Raw genomic sequence first — 26,087 nt, 5'->3', positions numbered from 1 at the left:
TTACCGATAGACTATGTACAGCTGCAGCGATCGGTTAGCTGCTCAGATGGCAGATGTTTGAAGTTGGTGAGTGTCATATATACACATATTCATATACATAGCTCATATATCAAGCACATATATTAAGCCGCCTGACTCAAGTCATTGCACGCACCCCTGTCCAAACAGGAAGCACCCTAGCCCCAGCCATAAACTGCCAGTTTCAGTTCCCCTTATCTCACGACTCCTGGACACACACACACCTTACTCCCCCCTCTACTGGTCGGGTGCCAAGAGCAGAGGACTCTGCTGTGCACCAATGGGGCTCCTGCTCTGGCTGGAGCAGGCCCGCCTCCAACTCTTCGGGACCAGTCAGAAGACCAACACGACAAGACTCCACCTAAATTATTCCATGTATAAAATCTGCTGCAACCTTTGTCTAGGTCCCTTTTCAGCTAACTCCTTCTGAGCTATATGAATAGGTCCGTGCACGTTAAACTGCAGGACAAGATATCTTTTGACTCAATAAACTGCCTTTTTGTTACAACTGAAATCCACTCTGTCCAGCGTCCATGATTTGGTCTCACTCTCCTGTAGTTAATCATCAACATGAGGGAGATAAAAGTCTCCAACTTCAGTGATTTTTGCAATTCGTTCCAGTCACAGGCAGCAGAGAACTTGAGAGGATCTGCAGAGAAGAATGGGAGAAATTCCCAAATACAGGTGTGCCAAGCTTGTAGAGTCATACCCAAGAAGATTTGAGGCTGTAAACACTGCCAAAGGTGTTTCAACAAAGTACTGAGTAAAGGGTCTGAATACTTATGTAAATTAAATGTGATTTTAGTTTGTTTATTTGTAAATAATTTGCAAACATTTCTAAAAACCTGTTTTTGCTTAGTCATTATGGGGTATTGTGTGTAGATTGAGGGAAAAAAAGCAAACAATTGAATCAATTTTAGAATAAAGCTGTAACGTTAAAAAAATGTGGAAAAAGTGAAGGCGTCTGAATACTTTCCGAATGCACTGTACATGTCAGTACATAAACACAACAAGTAGGTCACATGGGGGAGAGGCATTGTGCTTTGAGGTGTTGCTTTTTTCATTTTTTGAGTCATATTGGTTCTTGTAGAATACGTTTCATTTTCTTCCATATTGTTAAAGTGTTCTTAACTATGAAGTTGTTAAATGTTCTTAGGTTTATCCTTTGTAAATAGACACATAAAAAGATGCTGGGGATGAGCATGCGCATCTTCAATATGTACCCATTGTTCCTCTTTAGTGAATTGAACTATATGTCGTAAGTAAAAGCCTTGGGTAGCGAGTTGACACAATTCCAAGTCTGGCAGGTTAAAACCCTCCTCAGACTCCTTTTTATTCTATGAGTTTTATTTGCCCATATAAAAAGTCTTACGATTGAGTATACTTTTCTAAATAATGTTTTCAGTGGGGTAATGGGTATTACTGAAAATAAATACCAAGACTTTGGCAGCCATTTCATTCTAAAGAGGTTTATTCTACCTGTATTATTTACTGGAAGATTATTTAATTTAATTCGATCTCCATTGAAATGGTTGAGATCTTTTATATATTTGTTGTCACTTATTAAGCATCCAAAGTATTTAATATTTTTTGTGGTCCACTTAAAGGATTGCTGTAGATCGTGAGTTATTATTTTTCTTATTCCTATTGCCATTATTTCATTTTTTCCCACGTTATTTTTATATCCTGAGATTGAGTATCCTGAAAACAATTTTAGCAAAGGGGGCATTGAGTTTTCAATATTGGTCAGGTGTTCCAGGAGATCATCTGCAAATCATTTGGGTTTATATTCATGTTCACTATTACTCATACCGGTTACGTTTTTTCTTTCTGCAAGCAGTTCAATTACCAGTGCGTGCAAACAGGAGGGGGGAAGAGGGGACATCCCTGTCTTGTGCCCCTTTCTAAAGCAATTTCATCAGATAATGTATTATTTTTGTATATTTTTGCTTTAGGACATCTATACAATATCCTTATTACATTTATTATTTCAACTGGAAAGTTGAAAGCTTCAAAAGTTTTGAATAGAAAAGACCATTCAAGATGGTGAAAAGCCTTTTCGGCATTGACAGCCATTACTGATAAATCTATTGTTACTGCATATTGTATTAAACTGAAACATGTTCTAGTATTTGTTTGTGTCTATTTTAAATCAACCCTGTTTGATTGATACAGTGCCTTGCGAAAGTATTCGGCCCCCTTGAACTTTGCGACCTTTTGCCATATTTCAGGCTTCAAACATAAAGATATAAAACTGTATTTTTTTGTGAAGAATCAACAACAAGTGGGACACAATCATGAAGTGGAACGACATTTATTGGATATTTCAAACTTTTTTAACAAATCAAAAACTGAAAAATTGGGCGTGCAAAATTATTCAGCCCCTTTACTTTCAGTGCAGCAAACTCTCTCCAGAAGTTCAGTGAGGATCTCTGAATGATCCAATGTTGACCTAAATGACTAATGATGATAAATACAATCCACCTGTGTGTAATCACGTCTCCGTATAAATGCACCTGCACTGTGATAGTCTCAGAGGTCCGTTGAAAGCGCAGAGAGCATCATGAAGAACAAGGAACACACCAGGCAGGTCCGAGATACTGTTGTGAAGAAGTTTAAAGCATGATTTGGATACAAAAAGATTTCCCAAGCTTTAAACAGCCCAAGGAGCACTGTGCAAGCGATAATATTGAAATGGAAGGAGTATCAGACCACTGCAAATCTACCAAGACCTGGCCGTCCCTCTAAACTTTCAGCTCATACAAGGAGAAGACTGATCAGAGATGCAGCCAAGAGGCCCATGATCACTCTGGATGAACTGCAGAGATCTACAGCTGAGGTGGGAGACTCTGTCCATAGGACAACAATCAGTCGTATATTGCACAAATCTGGCCTTTATGGAAGAGTGGCAAGAAGAAAGCCATTTCTTAAAGATATCCATAAAAAGTGTTGTTTAAAGTTTGCCACAAGCCACCTGGGAGACACACCAAACATGTGGAAGAAGGTGCTCTGGTCAGATGAAACCAAAATTGAACTTTTTGGCAACAATGCAAAACGTTATGTTTGGCGTAAAAGCAACACAGCTGAACACACCATCCCCACTGTCAAACATGGTGGTGGCAGCATCATGGTTTGGGCCTGCTTTTCTTCAGCAGGGACAGGGAAGATGGTTAAAATTGATGGGAAGATGGATGGAGCCAAATACAGGACCATTCTGGAAGAAAACCTGATGGAGTCTGCAAAAGACCTGAGACTGGGACGGAGATTTGTCTTCCAACAAAACAATGATCCAAAACATAAAGCAAAATCTACAATGGAATGGTTCAAAAATAAACATATCCAGGTGTTAGAATGGCCAAGTCAAAGTCCAGACCTGAATCCAATCGAGAATCTGTGGAAAGAACTGAAAACTGCTGTTCACAAATGCTCTCCATCCAACCTCACTGAGCTCGAGCTGTTTTGCAAGGAGGAATGGGAAAAAAATTCAGTCTCTCGATGTGCAAAACTGATAGAGACATACCCCAAGCGACTTACAGCTGTAATCGCAGCAAAAGGTGGCGCTACAAAGTATTAACTTAAGGGGGCTGAATAATTTTGCACGCCCAATTTTTCAGTTTTTGATTTGTTAAAAAAGTTTGAAATATCCAATAAATGTCGTTCCACTTCATGATTGTGTCCCACTTGTTGTTGATTCTTCACAAAAAAATACAGTTTTATATCTTTATGTTTGAAGCCTGAAATGTGGCAAAAGGTCGCAAAGTTCAAGGGGGCCGAATACTTTCGCAAGGCACTGTATGTATCAAGTCTTCCCATTCTATTGCTTAGGATGCTGTGTTATTATTTTATTGTCCCAAATTTTAAACCTATGGGTCTATAATCAGCAGGGGACTCTCCAGAACAATGTGTTGGTTTTTAATGACAAACACATTTTCCATTTAAGTTACATTTTCTTCCAAGAGTGTCTGCATATCATATCTAGTGTTGGGTTTGTAAGTAAATATTTCACTGTCAGGTCTACAGTACACCTGTTGTATTCGGCGCATGTGACAAATAAAATTTGATTTGAAGATCATTACTGAGCTCCAACATCAGACACATGGATTCCCACAATACACACAGAGATAGCTGAGGACTATGAGGTTGGTGATTGATCCTATGAATATGGTGTGCGTGGATGCTATGATAGTCATGTTGTTTGTTTTGTACTATACACAACATGAAATGTGTTTTCTAACAAATGAAAGGCTGAATGCACAAACATGATTTCCAGTAACATAATCTAGGCTACAGTGTACCATGATTTAACTTTACTGTGCATCTACAATGTATTCTGATAGGAGAAGAACCAGACAACATTCTGCAGACAATAAAAAGCTTTCAGAACATAAGTACATTGCATTGTAGGAAACTAAAGGAAGCCCAGAGTTGCCTGGTGTGTATTGTATTACATTTTAACAGTCGATTGTGACTGGGATTGAGGCTTGTCCTGGTATTTAGTCTAGAGGCAGAGGGGAGTTCTAGAGGCAGAGGGGAGTTCTAGAGGCAGAGGGGAGTTCTAGAGGCAGAGGGGAGTATTAACTATTATCTGTTTAAAGAGGATGGAGGGACATCCACTACAGTAAAGGAGAAGATAAGAGGAAAAGAGGATCTGGCTGTATATAGCACACTTCCTCTCGCTCTATAAACCACTCTCTCTACCCCCCAACTGAAGTTCAGACACTCCTCCCATTCCCTCATCACTCTTCTTTTAACAGTCGATAAGAAAAAGCCTTTCATTTGGTATCAAGTGAAATGTGCTCTGTCCCTGATGCAGAATTAGACTGAAGACAAGGAGAGAGAAAAAGCTGCCGCCGCATCCTATTAGCAAGTGTAATTTAGACATTTCCTATTTTTAGAGAGAAGGGGGGAAGAGAGAGGCACATGGAGAGAGAGATGGAGATGAGAGACCGAGAGAAGGGGGGGAAGAGAGTGGCACATGGAGAGAGAGAGAAAGAGAGTCAGGGAGGGGAGAGAGAGAGATGATTGCTGTTAGTGCTGGCAGAGGGCTTTGTGATATTTTGATGTTATCACTAGGCTATTATGAGAACAAGGAGTCTCTCTCAAAAACACACACCGTTTGACGGAAGACCTTTCCTGTCACTCTCTGGGCATTAAAAAACACACACTTCAAATAATAATAATAATAATTTGGTGGGTGCCTATTTTTGTCCTATTTCAAGTGTGTATTAATACTCATGTGTGAACTGGAAATGTGCTTTCTGCATATCGCAACTCTCCCTGAGACACCCTCGGAGAGCGGTGTGCGTGTGTTTGGATGTACAGTGGCTTGCGAAAGTATTCACCCCCTTACCATTGTTCCTAATTTGTTGCCTTACAACCTGGAATTAAAATAGATTTTGGGGGGTTTGTGTCATTTGATTTACACAACATGCCTACCACTTTGAAGATGCACAATTTTGGGGGGTGAAACAAACCAGAAATAAGACAAAAAAACAGAAAACTTGAGTGTGCATAACCATTCACCCCTCCAAAGTCCATACATTGTAGAGCCACCTTTTGCAGCAATTACAGCTGCAAGTCTCTTGGGGTATGTCTCTATAAGCTTGGCACATCGAGCCACTGGGATTCTTGCCCATTCTTCAAGGCAAAACTGCTCCAGCTCCTTCAAGTAGGATGGGTTCCGCTGGTGTACAGAAATATTTCATTCATACCACAGATTCTCAATTGGATTGAGGTCTGGGCTTTGACTAGGCCAGTCCATGACATTTACATGTTTCCATTTAAACTCCTCGAGTGTTGCTTTAGCAGTATGCTTAGGGTCATTGTCCTCCGTCCCAGTCTCAAATCTCTGGAAGACTGAAACAGGTTTCCCTCAAGAATTTCCCTGTATTTAGCGCTATCCATCATTCATTCCATTCTGACCAGTTTCCCAGTCCCTGCCCGATGAAAAACATCCAATGTTTTTCATCGGATGGTATTCTTGGGGTGATGAAGTGTTGAATTCGTGCCAGACATAGCGCTTTCCTTGATGGCCAAAAAGCTACATTTCAGTCTCATCTGACCAGAGTACCTTCTTCCATATGTTTGGAGATTCTCCCACATGCCTTTTGGCGAACACCAAACATGTTTGATTATTTTTTTCTTTAAGCAATGGCTTTTTTTCTGGCCACTCTTCCGTAAAGCCCAGCTCTGTGGAGAGTACGACTTAAAGTGATCCTATGACAGATACTCCAATCTCTGCTGCGGAGCTTTGCAGTTCCTTCCGGGTCTCTGATTCGTGCCCTCCTTGCCTGGTCCGTGAATTTTGGTGGGCGGCCCTCTCTTTGCAGGTTTGTTGTGGTACAATATTCTTTCAATTTTTTAATAATGGATTTAAATGGTGCTCCGTGGGATGTTCAAAGTTTCTGATATTTTTTTATAACCCAACCCTGATCTGTACTTCTCCACAACCTTGTCCCTGACCTGTTTGGAGAGCTTCTTGGTCTTCATGGTGCCGCTTGCTTGGTGGTCTGGGGCCTTTCAGAACAGGTGTATATATACTGAGATCATGTGACAGATCATGTGGCACTTAGATTGCACACAGGTGGACTTTATTTAACTAATTGTTACTTCTGAAGATAATTGGTAATTGGTAATAATTGGCACCATATCTTATTTAAATGTTTCATAGCAAAGGGGGTGAATACAGTGGGGCAAAAAAGTATTTAGTCAGCCACCAATTGTGCAAGTTCTCCCACTTAAAAAGATGAGGCCTGTAATTTTCATCATTGGTACACTTCGCCTATGACAAACAAAATGAGAAAAAAAATCCAGAAAATCACATTGTAGGATTTTTAATGATGGCCAAGACCAAAGAGCTGTCAAAGGACACCAGAAACAAAATTGTAGACCTGCACCAGGCTGGGAAGACTGAATCTGCAATAGGTAAGCAGCTTGGTTTGAAGAAATCAACTGTGGGAGCAATTATTAGGAAATGGAAGACATACAAGACCACTGATAATCTCCCTCAATCTGGGGCTCCACGCAAGATCTCACCCCGTGGGGTCAAAATGATCACAAAAACGGTGAGCAAAAATCCCAGAACGACCTGCAGAGAGCTGGGACCAAAGTAACAAAGCCTACCATCAGTAACACACTACGCCGCCAGGGACTCAAATCCTGCGGTGCCAGACGTGTCCCCCTGCTTAAGCCAGTACATGTCCAGGCCCGTCTGAAGTTTGCTAGAGAGCATTTGGATGATCCAGAAGAAGATTGGGAGAATATCATATTGTTCAGATGAAACCAAAATATAACTTTTTGGTAAAAACTCAACTTGTCGTGTTTGGAGGACAAAGAATGCTGAGTTGCATCCAAAGAACACCATACCTACTGTGAAGCATGGGGGTGGAAACATCATGCTTTGGGGCTGTTTTTCTGCAAAGGGACCAGGACGACTGATCCGTGTAAAGGAAAGAATTAATGGGGCCATGTATCGTGAGATTTTGAGTGAAATCCTCCTTCCATCAGCAAGGGCATTGAAGATGAAACGTGGCTGGGTCTTTCAGCATGACAATGATCCCAAACACACCGCCCGGGCAACGAAGGAGTGGCTTTGTAAGAAGCATTTCAAGGTCCTGGAGTGGCCTAGCCAGTCTCCAGATCTCAACCCCATAGAAAATCTTTGGAGGGAGTTGAAAGTCTGTGTCGCCCAGCAACAGCCCCAAAACATCACTGCTCTAGAGGAGATCTGCATGGAGGAATGGGCCAAAATACCAGCAACAGTGTGTGAAAACCTTGTGAAGACTTACAGAAAACGTTTGACCTCTGTCATTGCCAACAAAGGGTATATAACAAAGTATTGAGAAACTTCTGTTATTGACCAAATACTTATTTTCCACCATAATTTGCAAATAAATTCATAAAAAATCCTGGCACTGTATGTGTGTGTGGTTGTGTGTGTGTTATGCCTCGCTGCAGGTGAGAATCGCTGACTACTAATGAATGTCCTCATCTCATACGAGTTGTTACTTACTGAACCTAAACATCCTGTCTGATGATTTGATGCGACCTGCTGGAACAACTTTCCTAAAACTTCAGTTAGCCGTCATCAGTCCGTTACATCACAAAGAGACGCGTAAATTCTGACAGCACCGCAGCAAGGACCATTTTAAAGTTAACAGTCCTCAACAGAGAATGACATATCCTTTTAAAAAGAAAACCTTTTCGGCCTCCCCTCTTTGTGCGGATAAAAATAAAACAGATCGCTGCCTCTCTATGGCTACAGGAACAAAGGAAGTATTAATTGAGAGACCAGAGAGGGAAGAAGCACAGAGGCGGGTCGGGGTGAACAGTTAAAGGAAATATTACTATATAGTCGTTTCTGTCCAGTTAGACCAAAGCCAACTTATCAACAGGTTAAAATCAGAGGTGCCAGATAGAGAAAAGGATTAATTTTCTGGTCCCAATCATTAGCGTCATTACTCAAAGGCAGTCTGAAGCGTTTTGGTCTGTGGTTCTACAGCAAGGTCATCGCAGGCAGCGGCGCAAGATGTGTCAAATGTCTTTCCAAACTATTTAACACTGTACATCTCATTTCCTACAAGGACATTATGGTAAATCTACATTAGGGAGAGCTGTCAGGGCCTGTCTGCTCTGCTCCCCAGGTTCACACCCCTCACCATACAGGACAGGGCTCATATGGAGTCATGGAAACACTGCCATCTATGGGTTAAAGATATAGCAGAGCAGTCAGGATGGGTAGGAAGAAGCGATCCATGCATTATCTAGGTGGGAGAAGAAACGTTAATATGTCACACATGCATCCAGACACTACTAGGAAAGAAAAGATACAAGCAGCAACTTTATTAAGCAACTATGGTTAACAAACACCCCTGTGAATATCTGATTTAAATCAGGAGGGCAGACAATTATGGTGGAAATTAAACTTCCATTAGATATTAGAGAGAGACAATTATGTTAGCATAATGATGATTACTGCTACCTTCTCTTCTACCATTATAGTACATTGATTAGAAATTCTCTACCATTCTAGATAGGATGACAGTGAAAGAAGCTGTCTAATAACCACTGTATGGAAAGTACAGTTGCCTATTTACTTTGACAGACGTGAAATCTACCCAGCTATTCTGTTGATAAACGCCTGAGTATTTAGGCTACTTTGACATATCCCAGATAGTCAGTTGATTATCTGTCTCAGTATTTACTTTAACATGTCTGTTAAATCATCTCTGCTGATCTGTTGATTACATATCTATATTAAGATCCTGGTTTCCAACAGCAGCCTTTAATATTTCCTGCCTTGTTGTGTTGGCAGCCACACGCTCATTAGCCAATGAAGTTCCAGGAAGTGTTGTGCAGGTGTCAACAGCAGCCCCAACATTCCCTAACACTGTGTTTCATATTCAGACTAACACAAAGAAGAGCACTCGCATTCAAACTTCTCTACCTGCGAGGATGAAAGGAACGTTTCTTTTGCCACAGCTAAAACTCCAGGTATACTGTACTTATCTCATTCTCCTCTTTGTTCCCTCTCCCTCTTTGTTCTCTCCCTCTACTCGGCTACTTCCACTGCTACTTCTCTCTCTCCCTCTCATGTGAGAATCTCCAGAGGCCCATTACTCAAATCCAGCCTGTTAAATCAGGTCAAGAGGTCGGCCTAAAGACAATCCAATATAAATAACATTTCATCTCCCTACAACTACCATTACAGACGATTTCGAACGGAGGACAGGGATTTCATGGGCCAGTTTCCAGTGTTCAATATTTCAATCAGAGATTTGATTTCCGTCCTATTTAAAGTAATGCTTTAGGACTTGAAGCAAAACTCACCTGTGCTTTTCACTATGCCTGGCATGTTATAAACATATGGACAATTCCACTGTAATGGAATTACACTTTTACTCTTTTTTTTCACTTTAAAAACGTATGACAAACAAAAAAAACACTCATTTCAAATTTTAACAAACCATACAGCTCTATGTACAATGACTACTTTGAACAATTTCCACAGAAAAATTTACAAAAACTAATTTAGTGGAAGAACTGTGCAGATGTGATCTTCAGTAGCTGAATTAGCATACAATCTACCTCAGGTTCTTATGCGAGTCAATTTTCCAAAGACTCACAATATCTGCTCTGTATTAAGATTCAAAGATGTCTGCAGAAAAGAATGGGGTGTCGGCTATTACATGACACCTTGAGATTGAAAAAGTATATTTTGGTTATTGAACTACAGTATGTGAAGTGGATTTACACCCAGTAACGGAATTACATCATGGGTCCCTGATCTATACGACACAGAGATGCATAATTATGGATATGAATGTCATTCTCCACATGTTTCACAAGTTTGGACAGTGCAGAGTAGAGCAGAGATCAGCACAGTAGAGTTCAGTACAGTACATTATACTGTACTCTACTGCAGGGGTTCCCAAACTTTTTTACTCAGGCCCCCCTTCCAGCATTGGGGAACCCCTATGGGCACAAGCACTGTTCATGAGACAAACTGTTTACACCCCACTTGTTGACAGAGAGAAAATGTTGCAGGTTTAAAACCGTATTTCCTGCATTTCTATACATTTTGCCATGAGGTGCAGAGACCATTTGCAGTTTTACAGCTCATGTTCTTGCATTTCTATACATTTTGCCATGTCTAATGTGTATCCATGTGATATTTAAGTTACATTAGATTTTGCTCTATGGGCTAAAAAAACATGCGCTTCATCTGGACAAATAAATAACTCGAAGGTATGCAATGACTGACATGACAGAAGGATTCTATTAGTGAATTCTACTATTACAACTTTCAAGAGTAAGTTGAAAGCCGGACTGAGTTCCAACCCCAAAAATGCCACAGTTTGGGGACCTGCTCTACTGTACTATAATCTACTTTTCTTTACTGTACTGACCTGTATTGTACTCTACTACTGTATTGTACTGTACTCACCGTACTGTACTATCCAAACTTGTGAAACACATCTATAAGAGGTTCAGATTTGGTCTATTCCGGTCCGCCAGGGTGAGCTAACCAAATTTCAATGACGTCCGGTGTTGGCCAGTGCTCAGTGGGTGAGGATACTGGTTACAGTAAATGGAAGCAGAGGGGACTCATGTAGGTGTCAGTAAAAGCTGGGAAAGGTGACATTAACTGGAATGTGAGAGAGAGGCAAAGAGAGAGAAAGATGGCTACTAATTGTCTACTAATTAGTTGATGATTGATCAAACTTATTTTCCTATATCTGTTTTACTACAAAACATAAAAACACAGGGCCTCCCGAGAGGCGCAGTGGTCTAAGGGACTGCATCGCAGTGCTAGCTGTGCCACTACAGATCCTGGTTCGAGTCCAGGCTCTGTCGCAGTCAGCCTTGACCTTTACGTCAACATTCTTGTCTTTTGATGTACAGTCGTGGCCAAAAGTTTTGAGAATGACACAAATATACATTTTCAAAGTCTGCTGCCTTAGTGTCTTTAGATATTTTTGTCAGATGTTAGTATAGAATACTGAAGTATAATTACATGCATTTCATAAGTGTCAAAGGCTTTTATTGACAATTACATGAAGTTAATGCTGTGTTGACCCTTCTTTTTCAAGACCTCTGCCATCCACCCTGGCATGCTGTCAATAAACTTCTGGGCCACATCCAGACTGATGGCAGCCCATTCTTGCATAATCAATGCTTGGAGTTTATCAGAATTTGTGGGTTTTTGTTTGTCCACCCACCTCCTGAGGATTGACCACAAGTTCTCAATGGGATTAAGGTCTGGGGAGTTTCCTGGCCATGGGCCCAAAATATCGATGTTTTGTTCCCCGAGCCACTTAGTTATCACTTTTGCCTTAAGGCAAGGTGCTCCATCATGCTGGAAAAGGCATTGTTCGGTACCAAACTGTTCCTGGATGGTTGGGAGAAGTTGCTCTCGGAGGATGTGTTGGTACTATTCTTTATTCATGGCTGTGTTCTTAGGCCTTTTGTGGCAGGGCTGAAATGCAGTGGAAATGTTTGGGGGAGGGACTTTGCAATTCATTGGAATTCATCTGATCACTCTTCATTCTGGAGTATAAGCAAATTGCCATCAAACAAACTGAGGCATCAGACTTTGTGAAAATGTATATTTGTGTCATTCTCAACTTTTGACCACGACTGTATTTCTGATGCCCTAAGACTTTTTCTAGTATATGTTTTTTCTAAAATCCCTTCTCCATCTGCTTTTCCAGAAATCAATGCCTTTACTTATGCCTCATTTTTAAGATGGAAAATAGTTGAAAAATATATCTATGCCTTCATTCTTCCAAAATATAGACTCTTAGCTTTCATTTGACAACTAATTTGATAGAAGTATAACGCTTTACAAATACCTTCCTTATTTGGGTTCACAGTCGTTAGTAGTTCACACCTAATCCCCGTTATATGACACAAAGGTTTCCAGATATTCTGTAAGGCCCTGAACATTGTGCAAAATAGAATCAAGTTCAACGGAGAAACAGAATTCTCCCCGTTCTGATGAGAAATCTGCTCTAATCCAACCCTTCACGACTTCTAAACCAAAGAGCGTGGCTCGACGCCAGGCTATCAAACAACACACTCAATTAAAACTGATTCAGCTGATAACACCATAACAAAACGTCAGGTTTGAAAAATTCATGAACAAGTTCAAAGAGCTCTTTGAACAACAAAACACTAATCTGATTGATACAATGGAATCGTAATACATAGAAATATGGAACATCAAGCGCAAGAGCCAGCAGATGTAGCCTATATTTGGTGTGTAGCGTAACATGTACCGCATGTTCCATATCATCAGATTATGATGATACACATGATGAATCACATTTAATCACAGCTTTAATCAAATGCTAACTGCTCATTTAATTACACTTGCATGGGGGGGGGGGGGGGGGGGGGCAAGAGTGGGCAAAGCTGTAATCAAGGCAAAGGGTGGCTATTTGAAGAATCTCAAATATAAAATAACTACATGATTCCATATGTGTTATTTCATAGTTTTGATGTCTTCACTATTATTCTACAATCTAGAAAACAGTAAAAATAAAGAAAATCCCTTGAATGAGTAGGTGTTCTAAAACTTTTGACCAGTAGTGTATGCGCACCACAGTTTGCCTGTCCCCTTCTCTCTCTCCCTCGCCCTGGCAGCATCGCATTAGTGGAAATCAAGACAGTTCTCAGGGCAGAGCTGGTTGTCGTGTTGCTCGGGGATAATTTTATCTAACCCTTTCCTAACCTTAACCTAATACTCCCAACCTGCCACGATAATTATCCTAACCTACTGTGTAAGTTCTCTTAACCGGCTACAAAAAGTTACTTCTGCTAGTCAAAACCAGCAGGCCTGCCCTGAGAACAAATTTGGTTTCCACTAATGTGATACAGACTCGAGCTTGCTCTTCATGCTCGTTCTCTTCACTAATAATCTAATCTTGATATTCAGAAATGGGAGTCGACACCGGGAGTCGATGTGTAAGGAGTCGAGGAATCAATTATTTTGGAGTCGACTCTCCACCACTACGTCATCGCCAACAGTTGGAAAGTCCTGTACTTTGAGTAGTTAAATGAGAAGGAAATGCAAACTTTGCGAGGTGGAACTGAGGTACAGTAATGGTAGTACAGGTGCATCTGAAAGTTACGCACAGTGAGACCCAAACCGTTGCTGGCAGCAGGGTGTCTCCTTGATTTCATTATCACCTATCTCTGTATCCCTGGGAGATCACCGATTAACTTTGATTATGGTCACTGCCCAGCGCCTCTGAAGTCTCTGTGACATCCCTAAGCCCCGCCCATCTTGCGAGCTGCCACAGTGTTTTGCAGCGGTGCTGCGCAGGCCCTCTGAAGTTGAGTTTAATCTGAGTAACGGCAGGTGGCTGACACATACAGCTGTTGGTGTGATTATAAAACACACACTCAGAGTACACAGTAGAGCTGGGACGATAAACCTAAAATTATCAATACTGACAACTTATTGTGGACATTTTGCTGATATAGTTCATTATGATAAATAACCTATAGGGCCCTAATAGAAAAATATGAAGTTTGAAATGAAACATTTGCTAATATTTGTGATGGTTAACAATTGATAGCTACAACATTCAAAATAGTAGTAGTAGTTTAAAGGGTAATATTTAAAAAATGACTGTGGTGCACATTAAATGTTATGAACATATCATTCCATTTATTGTTAGTGTGATAATTCAGTAAATTTGTTGTGATTTCTGTCAATATCACCCAGCTCCAGGTCACACACACAAACGCAGTTAGAATGAGTTCCCTCCCAGAGTCACACACACAGACACACGCAGCTACTCCACCCAGTGACTTTGTGACAATGACAAAACAAGTTTAGTAAAGAACAGCCTACGTGCCCACACCACATTTTCCCCATCCTTTCATCTGAACAGTGTTTGGCACTCCTCTCCTCTGCATGCTGAATATCAAATGGTTATCAGGCTGGGCAGTCATGCAGTAAATGACTGGCTACCCTGTTAATACAACACAGGTTCCCCAGACTGGAGCCAGATGTAATCCCTTACTGACTGTGTGTGTGTGTGTGTGTGTGCGCATCCATGCAAGTGTGTGTTCATGCGTGCATAGGGGACCAGGTGTTGGAAGGATAGGTCTAGCTGATAAACACCACGGGAGACATAGAAGAGAGGTGCATCTTGGAGGTCTCCTCCAGGTATTTCACCTGATGCCCTGTAGCAGCCTGAGGCCCTGTCCCCTCTTACTCTCCCCGCCACCCTCAACCACCCCCTCATCTCCCACTTCACCCCGTCTACTCTCCCTTTTCTTGCCCTATCATCTCCCCCTCATGAAGATTGGCCAGGTGGGAGGCTACAGTACATAATGACACTGAACCATCTCTGGCATGCGGTCGTTGATTAAAATGTTCATTAACACTGTACAGCTCAGGTGATGAGACCTGCTGCCCCACCCGGTCCCCTTCAGCTGAACACCTTGGCCAACCTGTCTCTGTAACACCTCTCCACCCAGGTAAACACACACCGGCTGGTTAATAAAGAGCCTCTCACACACCAACACACACTTTCTGGTTTAATAAACGAGCCTCTCTATTCAAGCAAAATAAATTAATACGCACGCACGCACACACAGTTCTGTTTCATTAAGAGGCTCCATGGTGGTGGCACAAACCCCAATCTCCCTTACACACACCATCTGTTTAATAAACACTCATCCCATGTCAACCCCCAGGAACTGACATTGGTCAACACAAACACAATAAACACCATTACACATGTGCGGGCGCGTACACACACACACACACCAATGACCCTACGGCGTGGAAGGTCTGATAGATATGGCAGTGTGTGTGTGTGTGTGTGTAATGAATTAGTAACATATCTCTGGCGGCCTGAGTCACGTAGGTGAAAAATGCTACTGGTTGCTTCCTTCATTAAGTAGCTTGTCTGTCTGTCAAAGGAGCATGAGAAGCAACGTCACTTTGTGTGTTGATTCGTTTTTAACTGCCGTCGTAATCTGTTTTCTGAACTGAGATTAATCCCGCCTGTCGAGGGCTTCTTATAAATGGAGGTATTAAAGCGTATGAAGTGAGACGCTCCAGCACAGATGAATCTAGCAGGGGTCAGAGAGCGCCTAAATCTAATTTAGGAGAAGAAGAAATAATATGCGTTTGAGATTAATACCTTAAATGTAAACAGATACTGGAAGGAGAGAATCACAAAGATGAAATGAAGAAGGTTGAATCGTTACCTTGGGACAGAGAAAGTTGACCCTCATATCATGCCTCTGTGGCCAGTGTTTCATTGGTTTATTCGTACTCGGATTTCGCTTACTTCATTGGATTTTAATACTTGAAATATGGGGAACCACTGCTAAATTGATGCATATCTCAAGCCTACAGCGAGTTTAGCTAAACAATCTGTATAGAAAATGTTCATATGTATTGCATGCTCGGAAATGGAAGTACAGTGTCCTCAGAAAGTAAAACATCTGGAATAATAAAATACTCATATCTTGATTAGATAACTATGCAACCCCCTAAGTCAATATATGTTAGAACCTCATTTGGCAGCAATTACAGATTTGAGTCTTTCTGGGTAAGTCTCTAAGAGCTTTCCACACCTGGATTGTGCAACATTTGCACATTATTCTTTTCAAAACTCTTCTAGCTCTGTCAAATTGGTTGTTGATCATTGCTAAACAAAATCAGGTCTTGCCATAGATTTTCAAGTAGATTTTCAAGCTACTCACTGTCTTCTTGGTAAGCAACTCCAGTGTAGATTTGACAATGTGTTTTATGTTATTGTCCTGCTGAAAGGTAAATTAATCTTCCAGTGTCTGGTGGAAAGCAGACTGAAGCAGGTTTTCCTTTAGGATTTTGCCTGTGCTTAGCTCCATTACATGTATTTGTTTTCCTGAAAAACTCCCCAGATCACAAGCATACCCATAACATGATGCAGCCACCACTATAATTGAAAATATTGAGAGTGGTACTCAGTAATGTGTTGTATCGGATTTGCCGATACATTGTATTTTTTTTGCAGTATTACTTAAGTGCCTTGTTGCAAACAGGATGCATGTTTTGGAATATTTGTATTCAGTCTTTTCACTCTGTCAATTAGGTTAGTATTGTGGAGTAACTACAATGTTGATCCATCCTCAGTTTTCTCCTATCACAGCCATTAAACTGTGTAACTGTTTTAAAGTCACCATTGGCCTCATGGTGAAATCCCTGAGCGGTTTCCTTCCTCTCCAGCAACTGAGTTAGAAAGGACACCTGTATCCTTGTAGGTACTGGTTGTATTGATACACAATCCAAAGTGTTAATTAAGAGCTTTACCATGCAGGCCTCCCGGGTGGCGCAGTGGTTAAGGGCGCTGTACTGCAGCGCCAGCTGTGCCAGCTGTGCCATCGCGCCCAGGCTCTGTCGTAACCGGCCGCGACCGGGAGGTCCGTGGGGCGACGCACAATTGGCCTAGCGTCGTCCGGGTTAGGGAGGGCTTGGTCGGTAGGGATGTCCTTGTCTCATCGCGCACCAGCGACTCCTGTGGCGGACCGGGCGCAGTGCGCGCTAACCAAGGTTGCCAGGTGCACGGTGTAGCCTCCGACACATTGGTGCGGCTGGCTTCCGGGTTGGATGCACGCTGTGTTAAGAAGCAGTGCGGCTGGTTGGGTTGTGTATCGGAGGACGCATGACATTCAGCCTTCGTCTCTCCCGAGCCCGTACGGGAGTTGTAGCGAAGAGACAAGATAGTAGCTACTACTACAATTGGATACCACGAAATTGGGGAGAAAAAGGGGTAAAATTCAACAAAAAAAAGAAAAGAAGAGCTTTACCTGCTTAAAGGGATATTCAATGCCTGCTTTTTTTCTACTAATAGGTGTCCTTCTTTGCAAGCCACTGGAAAACACTCCCTGGTCTTTGTGGTTGAATTTGTGTTTGAAATTCACTGCTCGACAGAGACCTTACTGATAATTGTATGTGTGGGGCACAGACATGAGGCAGTCATTAAAAAATTATGTTAAACACTATTAATGCACACAGAGTGAGCCAATGCAACTTATTACGTGACTTGTTAAGCACATTTTTACTCATGTGCCCCACACATACAATTAGGCTTGCCATAACAAAGGGTTTGAATACTTATTGACCCAAGACACTTCAGCTTTTCATTTTTAATTCATTTGTACCAAAGCAATTCTCAAAACACTATTCCACTTTGACATTATGGCGTATTGTGTGAAAGGCCAGGGACAAAAACAACTAAATGTAATATTCAGGCTGTAAAACAACAAAATAAAAAAGTGAAGGGTGTGAATACTTTGTGAAGGTTCCCAAGAGAATTCACAGCTTACTGTGAACTACTGTACAGCACGACTATGCCAGTGGCTCTAGGGTATTCTCTAAGATTTTCCTAAAGACTGAGAGACATATTAGTTGACTATATACACCGTACTAATCATCCCATACAATCTGTCTCATCCCATAACCACAAATAATGATACACGCCACATGGGAACAATGTGGCATGCCTTCCCTTCACGCCGCTGTCAGTCAGTCAGCCACACAGCAATAACATACAGACACCGTGACACACACAATCTACGGCGACAGCTGGGGAGAATCCAAACAAACGTGGATAGACGAGACGTCAGGAGGAGGGAAGAGAAAACAGCGTCGAGTTTAACGAGAGGAAAGCTGTTTCAGATGGGTTGTCAGTAGCCTGTCTATGCCTGAGCTGCGTTCAAAAGATGACATCTGGATTGAGCTGCATCATTAGAGGAGTTTCAAAAGGCTGCGCGATGATCAGGTGAACAGTGTTGACAGGACATGAAACAAAGCCTGTATTGTAGCGCTTGTGCATCAATTTCATTGTTTCCCCTCTCAACTCTTTCAGCTGTAACTCAACACCAAAGCCTGATGGAGTATGGCACATCATTAGCAATAGAGACAGAAGGGATGCAGGGGGGAAATTATTTTGACTTACACGCAAAAGGGGATTCAGTATGCCTGTGTTCTACACTTCTACAGAGATGGAGAACGAGAGCGAGGTTCTCCCCACTCAGAGGACCTGAGCCCTAGGACCATGCTTCAGGACTACCTGGCCTGATGACTCCTGGCTGTCCCCAGTCTGGTCGTGCTACTGCTCCAGTTTTAACTGTTCTGCCTGCGGCTATGGAACCCTGACCTGTTCACCGGACGTGCTAACTTGTCCCGGACCTGCTGTTTTCGACTCTCTCTCTCTCTACCGCACCTGCTGTCTCGATCTCTGAAAGCTCGGCTATGAAAAGCTAACAGACATTTACTACCGAGGTACTGACCTGTTGCACCCTCTACAATCACTGTGATTACTATTTGACCCTGCTGGTTATCTTAAAGAACAATCTGGCCTTAATGGCCATGTACTCTTATAATCTCCAACCAGCACAGCCAGAAGAGGACTGGCCACCCCTCAGAACCTGATTCCTCTCTAGGTTACTTGCTAGGTTCCTACCTTTCTAGGGAGTTTTTCCTAGCCACCGTGATTCTACATCTGCATTGCTTGCAGGTTGGGGTTTTAGGCTGGGGTTTTCTGTATAGCACTTTGTGACATCTGCTGAAAATTAATTTGATTTGAGAGAGAGAGAGAGAGAGAGAGAGCGAGGGAGAGAAGAAAGCGAAAGAGAACAAGGGAAAAGCCAAATTGGGATATTTATATCAAGAGCGTCACTATGTACACTGTTGGGCCAGACTCCACTGTGGACCATGAAAGGCTGAGGAGGATTGTGGGTAATTCATCAGGCGGCGGCTGTGTGGAGGCCCTTGATTAGTGTCGAAAAGGAACCTCAGTCAGGATTCTACAGCCTTCCGGAAGCCAATTCATTATTACACATTGTCAGTGTCCCAGAGCATTGCTCCACGTGTCACTTTAGACAAACATCCATGTTGGAGATTTGACGAGTCTGACTACTACATAATTGCTGAGACCTGAGAGATGAGATGCTGTGTGTCTGGGATATTTTTCTAACTATTGTGTGCATGCTTCCCCTTAACAAGTGGCAGAAGCCAAGTCACCTTTTTCAACTAAAAACATGATTTATTTCAACAAATATAAAAATTATTTATATATTTGATACTTACACAAAAGCAATGATCCTGATATGAAACACTTAAAAAACAACCCAACAATGCTGAACATCCACAAGCACATTACATCACAATTCTCAAAACACAAGTCACGTTTTAAATTGGCCGATATCCTAGGCATCCTTGTGCCTTACGGGTGTCCCACACAGTGCCTGAGGAGAATCCCTGTCTCTGTAGAAGGGAGATACCAGAGATACCAGTGTCGACAGGACCCGAGAAAAGTACTGATAACCACCGTCTCTCCTCCCAAAATGTCATTAAGCATTCTGTCTCCCTACATAATCTGCCATGTTGATTTTGTTTCCCTTTGATATAACAGTCTTATCTCTGTACCCTTTGCACAGCGTGGATTTATCCCCAGGCAACATGAGAGAAAGTCACTTTTATCCAAATTCCCAAAAATGACTAAGTAACAAAAGGAGGGAAACGAATTACGTATCACAGAGGCATATCTCAAACCAGGCTTATTATCCACTGACGTCCTTGAGTGGTGACGCAACACTGACCTTGTCAGGCAAAAGAGAAGATATTTATCCTGCCCTGTTTAGATACATGTATTTATTTTATTTCAACTTTATTTAACTAGGCAAGTCAGTTAAGAAACAAATTCTTATTTACAATGACGGCCTGCCCCGGCCAAACCCTAACCCAGATGACGATGGGACTCCCAATCACGGCCGGTTATGATACCGCCTGGATAGTGTTGAGATAGAGTGTGTGTGTGGTCTTACCAGTGTCGTTTCCTTGGCTCCCCTCTCTCTTCAGCATCTGGACAGCTCCCACGTATTTCTTCAGCTGGACCTTGAGGACCTCGTTCTCCCTGCAGACACACACACACACACACACACACAAACAGAGAATCAAGGCCTAGGCCCATGCAGAGAGAGCAGCAGACTGGAACAGTACACAGACAGGAACAGTAACTGTGTTGGTTTCTGTGTCTGTGGCGGGTTTACAGCCTTGTAAATCCCAGCCCATCTCTGGAGCTGGATTATACATGCAGCCCTACAGGTTTTCTGTGATTGCTTACTGTCACTGGAGACTGTGCACAAGGGTGGTGCAAGTGTGTGTGTGTGTGTGTGTATGTTCAGAAAAGGTGTGTAGTGGTATATGTTCTTACAGGGCCTGTGCGGATGATTACTGTTGGTTTGAGGGGAAATCAATCAGAATCTAAGAGAATTACAGTGCTGTAAATAATAACTACCTGCCTTTCTCCCCTGCTCTTTGTACCCTGCTTATCGCATCCCATTTTACCCCTACAAAGGACACTCGGGATGGGAGATCTCTGAAAGCCGGCTGACGAGCTCTCGGAGGGACGATTGGGCCGTTGTTATCAGAGTCGGCGAGCCGAGACACAATTCCACTGCCATTTAATTAAAGGTAATAAATGGTCTGGCATTCCGGAGGCGAGGGAGGGGATTCCACGGCTCAGGTGCGTCTCATCGATCTCTCAGAATGTGCCCTCCTGCTGAGTCATAGGCAGGTTAACAGTCACACACAAACACACAGGTTGGCTTTAACTCATGTAAGCCCGTCTCACATACACACAGGTCCGCTTTGTGTGTGTAAGCCCACACACACACGCCTCCTGTACATGTCTAATGTTACATTGGAGAGATAGAGGCTGACTGCAGGGTGTGTACTGCAGGATATATAAACTATAAATGGCTCGCTCAGGAACCCGACGCCTGAGGAACTGGACTGAAACACGCATCTCCTCTACATCTAGAGGTAGAGATACAATGATGCAACTAAAGACACAGAACCAGAGGTAGAAACAGAGAGAAATTCCATATTGACAGACAGGTATATCTATATAATAAGAGGGTCTATGTAGTTTATCACTGTCTGTTCTACTGTAAAGTCATATAAAAGGAAAGACAACGTAGAGAACATCCTATGAGGATAATGTAGAGGCTGTGTTATTACACAAACCCCACCCAAATCCACAGTATCTGACCAAATTAAATTCCCTGGAACTGTAGAATGTTTTTATATGGGTTCATCATTGTACATTACGGTGCAAGTGTCCCTGAAAGTTTCAAAGGCATCCTACAGCACTGACCTTCCTGTGTATTATACAACTGGCACGTGTCGTTGAGGGCGTTTAACATGGAGGGTATTCCGCCTAAAAAGCTCTCTGTCTAAATGGACGCTCTCTAAACCCATTAGTGAAATTGGATCAGTGGAGTGAGTCTCAGACGGGGTGAGGAAAAGCCCAGATATCAGAGAGAGTGAGAGGCAGGAAGAGATGCAACACAACTTCCTGTGACCTCTACTGAGGGCTTCTGGGATAGAGGTCACAGAGGTTTTATTTGGATTGGACAGCTTAAAAAATAAAAAAAAACATATGCTATAAAGCTGCTCCAGTTAGAGAAAACATTACAGTAATACACTCAGAGGATAAAACAAAACAAAGCCAAAATAAAGGATGTTTAAGAGCAATTTAGAGCAGGGGTTCGCAAACCTCTCGTTCAATGTATTTTAACGATTCCACAGATGGCACACCTGATACAAATGGTCAACTAATCATCAAGCACTTGACTAGATGAATCAGGTGACTTAGTTCAGGGGATTCACTGAGATGTTTGAGAACCACTTATTTATATGCTCTGCAAACAATGCTTCAAACATGTACTTTGGTTTTCCTTTCATAAACATTCTTCCTCAATGCCCACAGCACAGTAAAGTTAGGCAGACAGTGTACAGTAGAAGATTGTTCAAAGTGGGAGAACTTCAACTGTACAGTAGCCCCTTGAGACAGCTGGATAATTGACTTCACAAAGCAGCAAAACAACTAAAATCCTCTCAACAACTACAGTAAAACCGCCCAAACCTTAGGTGTTGTCTTTACAGTACATCAAAATACCCCATTCCCAACAACCTTCAGGAAACGCTGAATGACAATAAGAAAAACTCACAACCTCTTTAGTCTTCTCTCAGTGGGTTTCTTCTAACCACCCACCAAACAGAGAGGAGGACCACTTTCTCCTTGGCCAGGCCCCCTCTCTCCTGGCTGCCTGCCTACCCGCCAGCCTGTGTGAGTTCTAGTTTCTGCTCTGCTAACGTCACTGGGAGACTGGCCGGAGCTCCATGCTGGTAGGGAATAGGATTTCCTGCATGTGTGTATGTGTCCGTGCGTGCAAACATGTGCCTCAGTCAGTCAGTGTTACATACCGTACATTCGGAAAGTATGCAGACCCCTTGACTTTCTCCACATTTTGTTACGTTACAGCCTTATTCTAACATGTATTAAATTTTTTTTCCCCTCATCAATCTACACACAATAGCCCATAATGACAAAGCAAAAATGAGGTTTAGACATTTTTGCACATTTATACTAAACTGAATTACATTTACATAAGCATTCAGACCCTTTACTCAGTACTTTGTTGAAGCACCTTTCACAGCGATTACAGCCTTAAGTCGTCTTGGGTATGACGCTACAAGCTTGGCACACCTGCATTTGGGGAGTTTCTCCCATTCTTCTCTGCAGATCCTCTCAAGCTCTGTCAGGTTGGATGGGGAGCGTCCCTCCAGAGATGTTAGATCAGGTTCAAGTCTGGGCTCCGACTGGGCCACTCAAGGACATTCAGAGACTTGTCCCGAAGCCACTCCTGCGTTGTCTTGGCTGTGCGCCTTGGGTGGTTGTCCTGTTGGAAGGTGTCCAGTCTGAGGTCCTGAGCGCTCTGGAGCAGGTTTTCATCAAGGGTTTCTCTGTACTTTGCTCCGTTCATCTTTCCCTCGATCCAGACTAGTCTCCCAGTCCCTGCCGCTGAAAAACATCCCCACAGCATGATGCTGCCACCACCACCATGCTTCACCGTAGGGATGGTGCCAGGTTTCCTCCAGATGTGACGCTTAGCATTCAGGCCAAAGAGTTACATCTTGGTTTCATCAGACCAGAGAATCTTATTTCTCATGGTCTGAGTCTTTAGGTGCCTTTTGTCAAACTCCAAGTGGACAGTCATGTGCCTTTTACTGAGTGGCTTCCGTCTGGCCACTCAACCATAAAGGTCTGATTAGTGGAGTGCTGCAGAGATGGTTGTCCTTCTGGAAGGGTCTCCCATTTTCACAGAGGAACTCTAGAGCTCTGACAGAGTGACCATCGGGTTCTTGGTCACCTCCTTGACCAAGGCCCTTCTCCCCCGATTGCTCAGGTCACTGTGTTCTTGAGGACCTTCAATGCTTCAGAAATGTTTTGGTACCCATCCCTAGATCTGTGCCTCGACAGTCCTGTCTCGGAGCTCTACGGACAATTCCTTTGACCTCTTGGCTTGGTTTTTGCTCTGACATGTACTGTCAACTGTGGGACCTTATATAGACAGGTGTGTGGCTTTCATGTCCAATCAATTGAATTTACCACAGGTGGACTCCAATCAAGTTGTAGAAACATCTCAAGGATGATCAATGGAAACAGGAAGCACCTGAGCTCAATTGCGAGTCTCATAACAAAGGGTCTGAATACTTATGTAAATATTTTTTTTATTTTGTATTTTCTCATTATGGGGTATTGTGGGTAGATTGATGAGGATTTTTTTTGTTGCATTTTAGAATGAGGCTGTAATGTAACAAAATGTGGAAAAGGTCAAGGGGTCTGAATACTTTCAGAATGCACGTCAGAAGCACTGCCTCAGTCAGTGTGTGGCCCACGTCTTAACCAGTCCAGTACCCACTCCTCTCACTGTGCTGAATCAATATGGGTACCTCTATGAGAGCAGCTCAGCCCAGCTCATGTCCACTGGGCTTTGTTAGACACAAACACAGGAAGGGCTTACTTACCAGCGCCAGTATTTTTAGCTACTATTGATCAGATCAGGCCAGATTTGGGTGGAGGATAGCACTTGAGTTTGAGTGGCTGGAGTTTCCAGTTTGTCTTGAAGGCATAGAGGAGTGGAAAGACTAAACCACTCAAATGTAAAAAGTGCACATTGCAGCATACTCAACACTTAAAAACACACATATTGAACCTCTAAAGACTGTTTCCAGTGAGTGTGGGTTTGTCTGTCTCTAACCACCAATATTCCTACTGTAGCCATGGGAAGCTGCCACTGGGAACAACAACCACCAGCGATCTGGTACCCACCTGCCCAGAGCCTGGACCTTGGCTGTGTGTCTCTCCTCCAGCTCATCCAGGCGTCTCCTCAAGGCGTCTGTCTCCTGTCTCAGCCCAGCAGAGTGCTCCATCTCCCCATCCAGCAGGCTGCGCAGGGACCTGGAGCCCCGGAGGACACAACAGCACAATACTGTTAGCATACAGTCACACACACACACACACAGAACACTGGCATTCACAGTCTGCTCACAACTCTCAGAAAACCCACATACATACATAGCTCTTAATTCCCCTTGATTTTTCACATTAAAGATCAACTCATCCCACCAACATTAGCAGAGAGGATCTCACATGTTCAGTTCATCTAGCTCATCCTTCCTGTTCATCATGGCCACTATGGCCTGGCGGAGCTCCACTGTGGACAGAGGACAGAGACCGTTAACAACACTGAGACAAACAAAACACAGACCCAAACAAATTGATATATATCTCTGTACAAGTGTTAACTGTTCACATTTCTTTTGCTCGGCTCATATTTAAGTCTCATCATTAGCGGAGCTGACTGATACCTAAATACTAACCTGGTTCCATACTGTACTGTGCTGCCTGTAGCCAACTCTTCTGTCGTTGTCATGACTACACATGAGTTAGCTCCAGAACATAGAGCATGGGACCAGCCAGGCTACTAATATACTACCTTTGCCCAGATACAAACACACTTTAGCACCATAGTCACAGCACAGCTCTCTAGTCACATGATGGATATAGGCTAATATATAGCACTGCACTGAGAGAAGTAGGTCTATGGAAAAAGGGCCAAGATACGGCAGCCTTATGAATACCAAAGTATTTACTCAATTAAAAGCAAATGAATAATGCAGATCAGCTCTTGGCTACATTAACAGCAGGGAAGCGCAAAGAAGTGGAGCTCGTTTTGGCCCCAGACGCATTTCAAAAAGTAGGTTTTACAACCCAAAGTGCCTGGTTGAGGAGGTGAAGAGGAGGATGATGAAGAAGAAGGTAGAGGAGAGCCCCATTATATCTGGAGCTCCCAATTCTACATCAGTGCTCCAGAAATAGGTGTGACATTTACAACAACCATGCGTTCACCACAGGAAGCTAGCACCAGCAATCCATTAAGGAGCTTTATAGAGAGGCGCCCCTCTGTTGCACTACAACTGTGTGTGTGTGCTTGTGCGTATGTGGGTTTGTGTGTGATGCAGGCAGTGTATGGATTTGGACAATGGTTCCCATTACAGATCCCGTTAAACGGCAGACTCCATTATGTTTTTTGTTTTTTTACTGCACACAATGTTCTCTATCTGTACACACAAACACAAAAGCACACAAACACAAATACACACACACAGCTCTCTTCTTTTGAGAGCCCCTAATCTGTGAGTG

At 42.7% G+C, this 26,087-nt stretch overlaps 1 protein-coding gene across 1 annotated transcript in view; it reads right to left on the bottom strand.

Annotated features, from left to right (window-relative positions):
- The window catches only part of snx29 (sorting nexin 29), a 117,243-nt gene that overhangs the window by 79,591 nt on the left and 11,565 nt on the right, over positions 1–26,087 (bottom strand). The window contains exons 12-14 of the mRNA XM_036955984.1: positions 25,035–25,098; positions 24,714–24,842; positions 20,359–20,447 (exon numbers count right to left, since the gene is read on the bottom strand). Coding sequence (XP_036811879.1) covers positions 20,359–20,447; positions 24,714–24,842; positions 25,035–25,098 — 282 coding nt within the window. The remainder of the gene's footprint in view (positions 1–20,358; positions 20,448–24,713; positions 24,843–25,034; positions 25,099–26,087) is intronic.

Source organism: Oncorhynchus mykiss, chromosome 20, assembly GCF_013265735.2.
Source record: "Oncorhynchus mykiss isolate Arlee chromosome 20, USDA_OmykA_1.1, whole genome shotgun sequence".
Lineage (NCBI taxonomy): Eukaryota > Metazoa > Chordata > Actinopteri > Salmoniformes > Salmonidae > Oncorhynchus > Oncorhynchus mykiss.
This window is presented reverse-complemented; position numbering and strand designations above follow the sequence as displayed.